This window comes from Ananas comosus, linkage group 18 (genome assembly GCF_001540865.1).
Source record: "Ananas comosus cultivar F153 linkage group 18, ASM154086v1, whole genome shotgun sequence".
Taxonomy (NCBI): Eukaryota; Viridiplantae; Streptophyta; class Magnoliopsida; order Poales; family Bromeliaceae; genus Ananas; species Ananas comosus.
In genome coordinates this window covers 5,855,387-5,870,971 of record NC_033638.1, presented here as the reverse complement: position 1 = coordinate 5,870,971, position 15,585 = coordinate 5,855,387, and the positions used below count along the sequence as shown (strand labels likewise).

The window sequence follows — 15,585 nt, the reverse complement described above, 5'->3', positions numbered from 1 at the left end:
TCCTAATAGCACACAAGTCCTACTCATACTTGGTGTACCCTATACTATATAACTCATAAACTACATGGTGAATACATATCATTTAGGCCCTAAAATTAAAATCTACGTTTATGATATGTATTTTACAATATTCAAAAATAATATATAAATATTTATAAACTTTTATACTTCTTATAAAATAAACAATTCCTTTTTCTATAATGTTGATCTTTAAAAGACAACTTGATATCTAGAGAAAATTTTGAAACTTATAAGCCTTTATGCCTTGAACTTCAGATTTTGTAGATCACATTTATTACATTAGATCTTAACTTTAAGACAATTTTTTTTAAAAAAAATTTAAGAAGGAGCGTTGTGCTTAAGATATATATATATATATATATATATATATATATATATCGAATGCAAGCATATTTTTTTTCGTGAAATAGGAAATACGTTTTGAGCAAAGTTTATAAATTGAAAAGGCAGAGAAAAAGACCAAAAGCCTCTATTATGGGCGCTAGGTGACAGATACTTGTGTTACAATAGCTGGTCACCTTTATTTTAATATTTAAGATAAAAATGTATAAGACTTAGTTCAATTATCATTCATTTGAATTATCTATTTTTGGAAATTTTGATTTTACTATCTTACCTTTTTATTTGTTTAATTCAAGCTAGTTAATAACTCTTTAACTTTAAAATTTGAGCGTGTCGTTTATCTTTTCCGGTTCAATTAATATACTTTATGCAATTTGTGTAATTATAAATCATTACAGTAAGGAATTAACTTAAATTTTATATTCGAAGATCCATCCATCACTTCAATTAAATAAGTAGAAAGATTGGATATTAAAATTAAAATTTTGAAATGTTGAGTAGTTGAATCAAAATAATTTATAGTTCAGATACCTTTTATACAATTTTGACCTACCATTAATCGAATTCATACACTTGTGCAAACAAAGGATTGATTTAATGTGTTGTATTTAAACACTTTTTTTTTTTTAAAAAAAGACAAACTACATAAAATAATGTAGAAGAGGATGATGGATTACAAACAATCTTTATATCCAAAGTATCCTCCTTTCCGGTGCTCGCACGTTGCCTTGCATTCGTCCCCTTACCTTGCCTATATTTCTCCTGTTGTTGACAGCGGTAGCAAGTGATTGAACGTGGCACAGATCGCAGAAGTGAGGGTGTAGGTAGCGGCGCAGTTCGAGGCCGGAGTTGGAGGAGGAAGAGAAGATAGGAAGAGAAAAGAGAAAGGAGAGAAAAAAGGCGTCAATGTCCCTTTTCTTTTTTTTTTAAAATTTTTTTGTTCTTTCTCCATAAAAAATATAAAATAATATATTATTTGGCTAAATTTTGCACTATTTGTTTAGAGCAATAAACTGTAAAAATTATACAATACACTACCAAATAGTGCAACATACTGTCAAATCGTGTAACATTATTTTAGTGTTGCACTATTTGATATTAAGTAGTGTAATACATATTCAAATAGTGCAATATTTTTATTCTCTTTAATAGAAACAAGTCAAAAAAAATAAGAAAAAGGAGGAGGAGGGTATGATGTTCCCTTTCTCAACCTTTTCTTCTTTCGCTCGCTCCCTCCATTCTTCTCTTCTTTCATCGTCAGTACCCTCCCTATGCTCTAGCTCCCAGCCATGAGCGCCGCCACTATTGCTGCCATCGAGGCCGTGTGCCCTTGGGTTCTCAACCTCGTCGCCCCCTTCACCTTTGAGTTTCACATAAAGGCGTGCCTTGGCCTCCTCAGCCTCCACCCTACTATTGTCAGGAGAAATTTCTCTGAGATCATTGCCCTCGCCTCTGCATTTCGGATCCGTGATGATAGCGATGGAGGAGGAGGAGGAGGAGGAGGAGGTGGTGGTTGGAAGGAAAGAGGCGGAAGGCAATAGAGAATGAAGAAAGAGAGAAAAGGAATGAAGATGATATTGGGCATCACGATGCAGGAGACAAGAGAGATGAATGAGGGAAAAGAGAGAGAAAAGAAAGGCATTTTGGTCTGATTTTAAAAAAAATCTGATATGGATTTGTAAAATCAAAATGTAACTGGATTTTTAAAAAACACAAGTGTGGTAAATATTTTATACAAAAAGGCATGTTACAAACTCCAAAGTCCTGTCTAGCACCGTTGCTACCTATTTTTTTTTATTTTTTTTGAAACACTAATTTTATATAAGTTGATACATTAGCAGAAAGTTTTCTTTCTTATTGTCATAATTGACCAAAAAACAATGCTATCCGAGCAAGTAATGAATGACAATTTATTTTTCTTTTTAAATCTTAGAAAGGACAAACAAGTTGCTTGCACATTTTTTGAATTTTTTTGCCAAGAAATAGGAGGAGAAATTAAGCAGGGAAGGGGAGAGAGAAAGGGAGCAAGAATATGAGTATTTTGATCAGTTTCTCAAAAATCCGATATCACTCTGCAAAATAAAAAATATAGACCGATTTTATAAAAATGTAAAACTGGTAAATTTTTTATACAAAAAGGCCTTCTAACGTCATACTTGAAAATTAAAAATAAAAAAATCTAGCAAGTTCAAAAACTAGTTATGCCATTTATCCAATACAAATAGTATGTTATAAACGACAGATGATGATTCCAAAATGATCAGCCAGTTCCTGGTTAATTGCACCATTGATCTTTAAACTTTATCCATTTTATAACTTTTGTTCTTAACTTTTTATTTGCTGGTAGTTATCTAATCTTTATATTTTATTTTATTTAGATTCTAACCATTCAAATTCACGTTAATTTTGTTTAAAAAAGGCCACATCAGTTTTAAAAATATCCACCCTATTTATATAGATTATAGTTATGATCTGATAGCTCCAGTCAATCTCCACATTAACTTTTTCTAGTCATTAAAATAGTCTGTTAACTATTTTGGCTTGATATTAAGAATGCCAGATTCCCTACAAGATAGTAGGTATTATGTACAAGGTTGAGAAGGTTGTGGGTGCATAGAAAGATATTGAGAGTATAGGACCCAAATTAATAAGATAGATAAAGATTAGCGTGTAAAACTACTATGCTATCGGAAGTATAGAGGATTTGATACTTCCGATTTTTTAATGCTTAAATCAAGAATTATACGGTTGGGATGATTACGGTCCTCCCTAGGATTGAGTAGTATCCCTGGAGTTGAGTGGTCTCCATAGGTTAATAATATTAATCTAAAAGTTAGAAATGATTAAAAGAACTGATTTAAAGGCCAAAAAGTCGAAAGCAGTAGATCCTCTATGTTTCTGATAGCATAGTAGCTCTACTCAAGATTAGCAATCAATAGTGCAATTAATTTTGTTTTAACGATTGAGAATCTAATTGCTAGAAATTTGGTAAAGGTTGGGCACTAAGGGCGCACACTATGTGACCCATACCACTAAATCAATTAAATTTCCCTACTTAAAAAAAAAAACTATAATTAAAATATTGTTTAAAAAATTGTGATAAATTTGATGAATTCTAGCGGCTAAATGTGATTGGTTAGAGATGAAAAAACCAATCAATTAAATTTAATACTTTTTTTTCGCAATTAGAGCCTAGGGATGCCAACAGAATTTTCAAAAATCTAAACTGAAACCCGACTATAAACCCGAAAACTAAATTACAACCTGAATCCAATCTGATGGATTTTAAAAATTCACATTCAAATCCGTACCTGACTAAAAATCTGAAATTTGAATTCAAATTCGAAACAATTATTTTCTTTTACCGTATTTCAAAACGTATTATATTGTAAATATAAATTTTTTAAAATATAAATTCAAATTAAAATATATTATATAATATAAAATTAATTTAGTCAATTCAAACTTATTGAAAATTATATCCATTTGCCCCTTTTGGTTCAGGTTCGGATAAAATTTTCAGAAAACGTACCCATTATTGCCTGCTGCTCCCGAAACCCCGAAACCGCAGCGCCTTTTCTCACCCGCCTACAGCCGACTGCCCTCGCTCTTTCCTCTGAAGCAACCATCAGTCACGCAAGCCTTCTCCGATGGGCACGGCGGCCGATGCCGCACCGCAGCCGGCCACAGGGGAGGCCAGCACGCCCGAGCGAGTCGAAGCCCTTCTGGAGGTACCACTTTTTCTTTCTTTTTTATTTTTTAATTTTTTATTTACAGTCACAATATCTTATTCTTCACGGGGCATTAGTTTGAGATTCGTGCTTACAGATATTATTTTAGCTATGATTTGTTGCTCCGGATCAATACTTGATGAGCATTTTAGGGCTGGTTATCTGCTGCGCTGCAGTATTGGTTTTCAATCCTGCTGCTGCATTTACAGAACATGTGATGAGCAAGTTATAGAAGACTGCCATCATGTGCAAGATTTTGTTGCTGGCAGCATGGAAATTAATTAATTAGCAAACCGCAAGACTGTAAATTGCTTAGCTATGATTATGCTGGCTGTTACTGGGGAGAGGTGGCGGCGAGCGCGAGCCAAAAGAGAAAATAGGAGGAAAAGAAGGAAGACGATTACTTTTTGAGAATTGATTGGGCGAGGATTTAAGTGCCCGTTGGCACAGACCGTATCCACCGTGCCGTATCGTGTCAATAAGATATCGACAAGATACACTGTCCGTGCCGATGGCACAGCTCAAAACCCTCTTTTATGTAAATTAGTAAGTAAGTTTCTCAATAAAGTTCAAAAATTTTGATAAAGACTCAAAATAAATAATTAGAATATATTACTGCTAAAGAAAATAAATATTTCATGCCATTATGTTTCGGTACATGTATATTTTTTTTGTAACCGTCACGCATCAGTATAGCCCAGCACGTACCGTGCCGTACCGTGTCGGCAAGTTTTCTGTATTACTCCGTGCCACGGCACTTAAATCCTTGTGATTGGGGCTAAAGGGGGTCTGCAATACAAAAGATTGAAAGGGCATTAGGCAGTGGCATAGCTTGGATTTTGTGTGGGGTTGGTTGGAACTTTACATGCTTTGGGGATGTATGATAGTGATAGGAAGGCGAAAACAAGAGAAAGTAGGAGGAAAAGAAGGAAGAAGATTAGTTATTACGTCACACATGGCCCTCATATACAAAGAGGTAGTGAGGAAGGAGAAATCTTAGGGTAAAACCCTAAACTTCCAAAACAAATTTCCGTTAATTGAATCGCAGATAGACAGTGCGAGTAAAAGAAGGCTAGCGATTTGAGTAAAAGAAAATGCAAGTCGTTTACAGCTTTATCTTGTTTCTCTCCTCGTTGAGTGTGGATTGGCCGCTTCTTCTCCTTCTCTCTGTGCCTTGATTGCTCATTTGTTTCCCTTTCTTTTCCTCCTCCTCCTGATGATGAATGTCTGCTTTCACTTCTTCTTCACTCACAATGCTGCAGCATCTGCTGCCACCGTGCTGCCGCTACAGTACTTGGCCATATCAAGACTATTATAGCAACATTAGGAAGGTGAACTTTTATGGTCTGATAGTGAACTGTTATAGTCTTATCCATGCTGTAGTAAAGAGGAAGAGGATTGTATCACAGGATAAGTATTTTGGATTTTCTTTTCTCTATTCTTCTGCGGTCTTACTCATTAAGGAATCTAATGTCTCTATCAAAGCTGAAGCCATTCCACGGTATTTGCATTGGGCTCAAGGCTTATAAATCCTTTCTGTTATATATATTTTTCCGAGGCTTTATGTTTTTAATGGTAAATTCTTGACTACTTTATTCTTGCTACTGGTCCATCAGTACTGAAAGTTCTATTTGGTAGACATCCGATTATTCGACCCATTCGATTTCAAGCAGCTTAACCTAATGCGAACAACTCTTTAGGAAATGCTATCCACTTTCTATTATACAAGACTAGTAAGATTTGTTTTCTCAAAACGTTTTGAGGTTGGTGCTAAGCTGTATCTGCATCAGTGGTTGTGTAGCTGGATCCTTCAATTCTCTGAACTCTAAAAGCTTCTGAATGGCTATATGACCTAAATAAAAATATTAAATTTACAATTTTACAGCTAGAAAAAGACTATATATCTTGTTGTTAACCTACAAAAGTCATTTCTGTATTTGCCCTGTAGTTATTTCTTACAGAATCCATTTTATCCAGTTCTATTTACCTTTTGCCAAGTTATTAAGGGTACAAAAGGTGTAGACAAACTGGAATGTATATTTATGTTATCGATTTAGACACTTTCTGCAGTCATTAATCATAATTAGCTGTTAGGGTGTCTTTCAAGTTTTAATGATATATGTAAATGGTTTTGTCTTATATTTTCTCTAACAGGCTGCTAGGTATGACGACATAGAGGATGTTGTAAGCTTGTTTTCTATGGGTGTTTCTCTTAATTCTAGAGATTCTCAAGGACGAACAGGTTTGATCTTATTTTGGATTATTCAGCCGACCTTATATCTCATTTGATAACTTTGTTTTGGAAATTTTGTCTCCCTTCATATATTTATTTTGCACGATAATATAGAAATCAAACTTCATATTTATTGCCTTAGGTACCGTTTGGTTCAGGGATAACGAATTTGGGGATAAATTTTTTGAACCCTGGGCTAGCCTGCTATTCTAGGATAGTCAGGGATAAAAGTAAAATACCGTTTGGCTTTTAAAACAATTATTCCTAGGAATAACTGAAATTGTGTTTGGTAAGTTAGTTGGAATAGATGAGAATAGTGACAAAAAGTGATAGATTAATTTTGCAAATGCCAATTTTGCCCCTAGCTTTCATAGACATATATTTTGTAAGTTATACAACCAAGTAAATGTAACATTTACCCAAACAAGAGAACATCTTATACACATGATTGTTGGATTAAATTTTTTGTTAATTTTATTTCAGCATATTAGAAAATATGGTAGTAACAGATCCTGACGAGAAAATAAATAAATTTAATAACTTCAATTCTTTGTTAAATAAAATTAATATTGTCAAATTATACAAGAAGGTTGGTAATTACATCTAGTTCAACATTATAACGAAATACAATGCTACTTAATTACATCTATACATAACCAAGCAAAGTGAAGGTATACAAGAAAGATGTTAATTACAAAATCCCAAAGGCAAGAAAAGATGAAGAAGAGACATTTTATTGAGAAATGTCAACTATCCAAGTCAAGCAATCATCTGAAACTACTTTTTCAAATTAAAATGACTTTGAGCAATTCAGGAGTGCAAGTAACAATGCAACTAGTTAAAAACCTCCAACTACCGGCAATTTAACAATAGAACAAAGTAGGTTCAAGGTAAAGACAAGATAAATAACTAGATAAAGCAAATTACAAAGCATGTTCACACAAATTTTAAAAAATTACATCCAATATAGCCTTCTATCTATTGTTTCATAGTTGGTTTGTGATCATAGTACGAAGGGCGCTGCCTCGCCTAGACTTATCTAGGCCAACAGGAGATGCCGAGTCATCATTTTGGTCGTCTGTGGGGAATTGGTCCATTTGCATGTTGAAGTATCTATCAGTCCCTTGGTGCCTCTTGATAAAATTGTGTATCACACAACAGGCAAGGGCAATGCGGCACTGTACTTTGTAAGGAAAGGGTGTTGCTTGTCGCAGCACCTTGAACCGTCTCTTTAGGATCCCAAAGGCTTTCTCAACTACATTTCTCAATTGAGCGTGACGATGATTATATAAATCTCGAGGTCCTCGATGCCTTCGTGCCTGTGCGTTTACATCGAACTGGCTCAAGTGGTATCGCTCCCCTCGATAGGGAGCGAGGAAGCGGTCAGTGTTTCGCATAGCCTGAATCAATTAAATAAAATTTTCCTAAACGAATATAAAGCTTTATTAGAATTACAATAATGAAACTTGTATCACACATTAAAAAGAAAAACTTTAGTTACCTTGGGGTACCGTGAAACTATCGTTCTCGCAACACCATCGCGGTACCCTCATATTAGCTACAGAACCCTCCCATGTGATGCATACGAATAAAAATTGATGGTCGAAAGAACAAGCTACCATCATGTTGTGAGATGTAAAACCTTTTCGGCAACGATATCTTGGTTGCTTAGTATTTCGTACAACCACCGGAATGTGTGTTCCATCTAGTGCACCAACTGTATTTTGAAATGAATATTTACATAAATACGATAGTTAGCATCAAATATTTCATAACCAAAAAACAAAAATTTATTCTAATAATTAAATAGTCAAATTACAAATAAAGTTACATTGAATGGATGAAAAATCGGATTATCTTTTATTCTTGGATGTACACCCATATTAGATGGCGGTGATTGGATGTACTCATATCTAAGTTCCCCCATACCTCGTAGTACATTATTAAAATGCCTACTAATCGTTTTTCCTGAATGTTGAAATCTTTCGGCTAAAACTCTGTTGACTACGCCATGACCTATACCAAATTAAAATATACCAAGTTGCTCATCAGCAGTTAAATTCCTAGTGCTTTGTACACAACCCCTCTCAACTAATTCATCTCAAAGCCTTATAAATATAGTGGTAGTCATCCTAAAATGTTGGTATCCTTTATCAGGATGTCGATTCAAAATGTCATGAATTAGCTGTTGGCCAGTGAACGGCCGTGTTCGACAAGGGCGCTTATAAATTGTGTTGCGGAATGTGAAGTCCCCTTCGTCGATAAGTAACGCATGGACCTCTTCCCAATAGTCTTCTTCTTTGTCTAAGAATGTCATGAGATTGGCAACAAGTGGTGAAGAAAAAGCTTGACAAAAGATTGCTCCAGCCATGGTTGCAGATGAGCAAAATAAAACTTTCATAACACAATTATGGCTATAGAGTTATCTATATTGGCTTAGTAAGGTACAAAAATATGCCAGGTGGCTGCAGTGGTTATGAGCCATGCCCCCCTACCTTGCACACCTACAGCGCTACCTATCATCATCGCCGAAAGGAGGAAGCATACCAATCTAATGCAAGACATAGTTACTCAAGTATTTGAGGTAACGATCTTCAAGTATGGCAAAAATTATATCAAGCTGCAGGTACAATAAAATCTTGAAACATGATAAATAAAACCTTGAGTAGCATTCAGTTAACCACGTGATTGCAAGTTGGAAGAAAACAATAAAGGGCAAAGAAGTTGTAAAGCTGAGGTAAGAATCAGGTGGACAAGTTTTTAGGCGACAATATTGCAAGCATTCAAGTAAGCAAGTTAGCACACTGCAGGCGAAATTCCAAACAAGCATGAATGGTGGATGCAATGCTGAAATTCTAAACTGCAGTTGAAAGCAAGTGACTATATCTGAATCAAAGCTGAATCAAAGCTGAATCAAAGTATAGATGGTGATACTTTGTGTTGGCTCAGGTATTAAGGCCCACAGGCATGAATGGTGGATGCAATACCTTACGAATTGCCCCCCAAATCATTCAAGCCTGCTAGTCTGTTATCATCATTGCTGAATTCATTGCCGAATAAATCCACAAGTAGATTTAGATCTGAGACAAAGAAAGAACTCACCTCGGTAGCATTCAAGTAACCACATTACTGCTAGTTGGAAGAAGAGATACAACAGAGAGTAGTTGGAGAGGTGAAATATCATCTAGCCGATCATGAGTTCAAGCAACAATGTTGCAATTACAAGGATAATGGTGATATATTGTGTTGGCTCAGGTATTAAGGCCCACAAGCATGAATGGTGGATGTAATATCTTATGAATTGCCCCTCAAACCATTCAAGCCTGCTAGTCTATTATCATCATTGCCGAATTCATTGCCGAATAGACCCACATGTAGATTTAGATTTGGGAAGAAGAAAGAACTCACCTCGGGTAGCATTGAAGTTACCACATTACGGCTGCTTGGGGGAAAAGATCAAGAGGAGATAGGTTGCGGGGGTGAAATAACATCCAGCCACACATGAACTAAAGCGAGAAGGTTGCATTTACAAGTCTGAATTATGATATATTGTGTTGGCTCAGGTATTAAGGCCCACAAGCATCAATGATGGCTGCAATATCTTAGTATTGCCCCCCAAACCATTCTTACTTGCTACTTTATTACACATCATTGCCGAACAGACCAACATGTAAATTGAAAGCTGAGAAGAGAGGAGGAAAATTATACATTGAAGTAAACAAGCAGTGAACAAGCAAACCAAGGATAGCTATACATAGGTGTAGATGAAGTAAACAAATTAGTTATACATGAAGTCATGAACTATAGAATCTGATCAAACAAACCCAACCATGAAGTAAACAAGCTAACATAGTATACATGAACAGAGTAAAGATAGGTATAAATGAACTAAACAAACTAACATAGCTATACATGAGAAGTAAACAAGCAATGAACAAGCAGTGAACAAGAAAACCAAAGATAGCTATACATAGGTGTAGATGAAGTAAACAAATTAGTTATACATGAACTATACAATCTGATCAAACAAACCCAACCATGAAGTAAACAATCTAACATAGTATACATGAACAGAGTAAAGATAATACATGAACTAAACAAACTAACATAGCTATACATGAGAGCTAAACAAGCAGTGAATGAGAAGTAAAGCATAAGTACTAAGCGTGAGACCACCAAAAAGTGCGATACTTCAGCAATATTTTTGTGAGCTTAATTTGGAGGGAAAGGTCCTTTCGGAGGAAAGGAAGGTATATCAGAAGGTTTGGGAGGAGCTGCCGGAGGAAACGTGGTTGTACGACCTAGGAAAGATGGAGGGAAAGCCGTAGCTGTTGCCGGAAAAGATGATGGTCCAGGAGCAAAGAATGATGCTGCTGTTGGAAAGAAGGGTGCAGTAGGTGGGAAAGATGGTGCAATAGGCCGTAGACTAGTGAAAATCTGATGCATGGCAATTTGACGATCATCCACATAAACAAAAGATCGCCATTCAATGCCATGAAAATTGGCCTATTGCACTCATCTTTTAGAGCTTCACAAACAGCAAGTACACCATCGGGAGACAATTGAGCGACATTGCTTAACCTTTCCATACACTTCTCTATAGAATGAATTTTGGGTCTTGCTTGTAACTCACGTTGCATTATAGTTTGTGCTATTTCCGTTCTTTTCTTTCCCAATTCAACAAGCTCATAAATTGCTTCCGTTCGACCATCATCCTTTCGTCTACGGGTTGAATATAGTGTAGGGATCGGTGGTGATACTCGAAGCCTTTTCATTGATGAAGTGTGGCTAGAGGCGCTACCAGTATACTGGCTACTTACTTTCATTGGAGTTGGTGTTGGAGACGTTGAATTTGCATCATTACCATCGTCTAAATTCTGTGCTAGATTCTCCATGTTGAGCGCAACCGGAGATGATGAAGAGGTGTTACGAACGTCCTCAACATCCATTCAAGTAAACCCATGCTTTTCTGTTGCAGTTGCCTTTTTCGAAAAAAACTCAATAGATTGATATGCAAGCAAAGGCTTGTCTCGACACTTAGCATATGCTGGATTTTCCTATAAAATTGAAAATCATTGATGATAAGTTTATAAACTCTACTTAAAAATAGAGTAAATTTGCTTTATAAAAATTAGTAATGAAGAAAAAACTTACTGCTATGCTAGCATTCCAATCAGCAGGGTCATCGACAGTGGGAATGTTTTCGGTATAGTCCCACCTCCATCCACGTTTGTTTGCCAGAGTTTGATATATCAAATATTGACGCTTCAAAACTTTCAACCGATTTTGCAAATGGACTTTTTTAAAGCTCAATTGTGTCCTCTCATTGAAGTCTTGAACCATTCTAGTCCATGTTAATGGGGTAAAGCTCCCATTAACAAAATTTCCAAGAGCATGCTCCTCAGTCATTAAATTCAACATTATAGAGTTCATTTTTTCTGTCCAGTTCGAGGATCTTACTCGGCTTTTTGATGGTTCTTGCACAGCACAATCTAAACTTTGGCTATCAGCAAAGGAAGAATCAAAGCCTTTGTTTTTCAAAACAGGATGCAACGGCTTTTTAAGAGGGGCCATATGGGATGAACAAGCATAGAAATTATATTTGTAATACTACAAATATATAATACTGGTTTAGCACAATATTTGAGTGATATGTTATTTTGTCAAAATGCTCAGGGGAGAAGGTTACATATGATTTCATGACGGATGCAATAGTTTAAAAAAAACCATGCCACCCATGCCTTGAATATATATATCGCCTTTCCCTACATCATTGCCATTATATTTTTAAAACTATGCCTCAAATTGAACTGGATCAGATCAGGATATAGTTAGCCGCTTTCAATTCATCATATGACCTCTTCGCATTCTTACGCTGAGTTATGTTCAGCTGGAAGTTATTTTAGCTTCAAATTTTCTTCAAACCGATAGTAAAATTAGAATTTTTGCCATACATGTGTTTGTCGATGGATTATATAGTAATAGATATATCAGGTGGCTTCAGGTTGTATGAAATAAAAATGCTTGCATCAGTTTCAAGTCAACTAATATGCAAATAAGTTTGTAAACAATTCCAAACACATTTTAGAAAAGGTTCATATTACAACTGAACTGTAGAAATAGACTTAACTAGTTAATTCGATAGTTAATGTGTTTACTTGAGAAAAGTTTAAACAAAAATTCAATTGTATCAAATGAAGAAAGTACAAGGTTGTATACCAAAATATAAAAACAGTATGATGTTGTCATAAGATATGATCAGCAATACAGGGTGCTGTCATAAAATATGGCAATAGGGATATAAAAACTCAAACATAAATAAGGATGCAAAAATACTGTGTTTCAAATTAATTTTTTAAGACAACCATACAAACTGCAGAAATTGTAGGTTTGTAAAATACCTTTAAATTGAAAAAAAAAATTGAATTAGTAGCATGTGAGCAAAAGTGAAAGACAGATCTACAATAGACTAGAAAATTGGGGTAAAATTCATAAAACCTCACCTCGACGAGATAAATAGAAGGCATAAATTATCAACAGTGAACACTTCTACACCAATACAGATACAGTCTAGATCCGACAGAATAGTAGCAAAGATCAGGTTTCAAGCAAGATGCAAAAAAGAACCAGTACCTTCGAATCCCACTCAATTTTATAGACGAAAGGGGGCACAAATAGTCCATGCCTTCTACCTGCAAGGCTGGTGGTCGCACTAAATGGGCGACTTGACAACACAGTGCAGTTGGCGAGAAGGACGCATCTTGATTTCTTGCCTCAAAGGCCCACAAAACGGTTTGAGAGAAGGAAGTACTCATTTATACCAGTCAAATCCGAGAGTTGGAGAGAGGGGTTAACAGTGAAAACAGATCTCGACTGGGATCTTCCTCAGAGACTGCGAGAGGAGGATGGAAGAAGAAAGTAAGAGGAAAGAGGAGTTACTGATGAACGCAGATCTGATACGAGATCTCGCTCATTGATTAAGCCCACTGCGAAATGATAAGAGAGGCATAGAGCGAAGGATTTTGATCGTCCAACACGAGGAGCGGCGGAGTAATGAGCGATGAGAGAAGTAGGTGAAGAGCATTAACGAAGAAGAAGACGGAGGAGCATGCCCCCTTTTCCAGCCCTTGCCCTTGGGATAAACCAGCGAAATGCCCTATTCCACTGGTCCCGGCGGATAGCTCTTAACGGGTTATCCTTGGATATCCCGTTAAGAGCGGGATTAAATATCACCCTTAATTTAGACAGTGTTTGGGTGGTTTAGCAGGATAAAATGGTCTAAACCCACTTTATCCTGCCAACCAAACAGGTTTTAGTGTATATTAATTTCTGAACAGAACTTTGAGAGTTCGCTCAAATAATATCACTTAGTCAATCAAGTTTATCAGATTTATGAGTTCAGTTTCATTTCTGAAATTTTGTGGATTACATCATTTTCATTATTGTTGTTTCTTAGCATGTTGTTTTCATAACTAAAATGTTGAATTTGTGAGGTATCTTAAATTCAAGTCTTGTGCTAGAAGGCGAGTAACTTTTGAAAAGGCAATGCTACCATGTTCAGAATTTTACTTGTTTAACTTTTTGTCATAGTCAGGAGTCCAATCGGTGAATGAATATCTAAAATTAGGGTCTTATTGTTATAGTCAGTTTGTTGAGGCCTTGCAGCGGTATTTGTTGTACACTATTTGTAGTATCCTGCTGGTCTAAAAGCGATCATTTCCTTTAATTTTATGAGCTACACCATGTTCATACTTGTTGTTGTGATCATAGTGACAATTACTACTTCAACAGCATCAGCATGTCATGTGGAACATATTTCTTGTGGTTTTTTTATACTCCTAAGAAGGATGTTAAGTATTCCCTGTATAAAGTGTATGTTTGGTTCATTTAGGTGATTAAAGTAAATATATTTGAATTTTAATCTGTTCTCTTTTCTTTTTTATCAGCTCTTCATATGGCCGCTGCTAACGGACATCTCGCTGTCGTGGAATATCTAATACAAAATGGAGCTGTAAGCATACAAATGTTTAGAATGTTTACGAGGAAGCACAATAAAATAAGCAGGTTAAAAGAAGTAGAACATTTCTCCTACTGAGGAGCCTGATATTAACGGTGTTGAATATGAACTACACTATTGATCATAGAAAATTTCATCGAAGTGCATACGCTTTTAATGTTTGTTTTGTGCGTTAATGGTAAGCACTTGTTTGTCTAACAACATTTGATGACCATTACAATTTTCGAACCTGTATGGCGACCTTGGCTTAATTTGGTGGCTACATTTCCATCTTTCAGGATGTTAATGCTGCGAACCTGGAAAAGAATACTCCACTTCACTGGGCTTGCCTTAATGGCCATGTAGAGGTAAGACAGATGCTTTATAGGTGCGTATGACTTCTTGAAGCATCCTCTTCTTCATTTTCTGAACTAAAATCATCAATTCAGGTGATCAAGGCCTTAATAAGTGCCGGAGCTAGCGTTAGTCAGCTTAACAGGTTCTCCTCTCATTCACTGAAATCATCGAGAATGTTAACTGAGTTTCCCCTTTGTCCAATATACAGTTCTTCTCGTGCTTTCTAATTTTGGTTATGTTTCTATTTCTAGCCATGAAAGAACGCCGATGGATGAAGTGGTGAGCAGAGGAAAGATGGAGGTGGTGGATGCCATAAATGCAGCAGTAGCCCAAGTCGAACTTGCAAGCTTGTGAATTTACCTCAGCCTCAGTAAGTTAAATGAAACAATTCGAATCTAATTCACCGCGACCTCAGTAAGATGAAACAATTCGAATCTGTCAACAGGTATCATCGATTAAAAATACGCCATGAATGTATTTATGGGTTTATCGTATAACGGTTAACGGAGCCCTCTGAGATTTTAGATGTATCATCTTTCATTCCCCTGGGTTCTTGAATCTCCTTGGAAGTTCCTCTTATACTGATAAAGATGGAGTGGTTTGTATCCAGTAAAGTTATATTTGAACACACCAGAACAGTTTTGGAAAAGTTGCTATATATTTTTATTTTTATTTTTATTTTTATTTTTTTTAAAAGTATTCTATGGTGCAACAGCTAGTTAACTTGAAAACTTGTGAGAACAAATATGCTTGTATGGATATAATGATTTCATATTTGTAGGCATATAAACACATGAAATAATATAATAATTTCATACTTTAGACTCCTTTTAAGATGGTGCATGCGAAGCTGATTGCATTTTTGCATTTTTAACTTATCTCATGTCTCTATGAAACTAATTTTC

General features: G+C 35.8%; 1 protein-coding gene across 2 annotated transcripts; it reads left to right on the top strand.

Moving 5' to 3' along the window:
* Positions 3,871–15,364, top strand: LOC109724427 (ankyrin repeat-containing protein P16F5.05c-like). 2 transcript variants are annotated; one of them, XM_020253246.1, is made up of 7 exons: positions 3,871–4,094; positions 6,249–6,336; positions 14,274–14,338; positions 14,623–14,691; positions 14,773–14,822; positions 14,932–15,050; positions 15,126–15,364. In XM_020253246.1, exons 1-6 carry the CDS (start codon positions 4,014–4,016, stop codon positions 15,032–15,034), a joined length of 456 nt encoding a protein of 151 aa, XP_020108835.1. In that variant the 5' UTR covers positions 3,871–4,013; the 3' UTR covers positions 15,035–15,050; positions 15,126–15,364. The 2 variants fall into 2 exon arrangements, with proteins under 2 accessions (XP_020108835.1, XP_020108833.1); XM_020253244.1 differs by having other exon boundaries at positions 3,872–4,094; positions 14,932–15,364.

What these genes read in the sequence shown, in the direction of transcription:
- LOC109724427 (XM_020253246.1), top strand. Translation starts at nt 4,014, where the DNA reads ATGGGCACGGCGGCCGATGCCGCACCGCAGCCGGCCACAGGGGAGGCC. An exon ending in GCCTTAATGGCCATGTAGAG is followed by an intron (nt 14,692 to 14,772) that starts GTAAGACAGATG and finishes TCATCAATTCAG; the next exon opens with GTGATCAAGGCCTTAATAAG. An exon ending in AGCGTTAGTCAGCTTAACAG is followed by an intron (nt 14,823 to 14,931) that starts GTTCTCCTCTCA and finishes TTCTATTTCTAG; the next exon opens with CCATGAAAGAACGCCGATGG.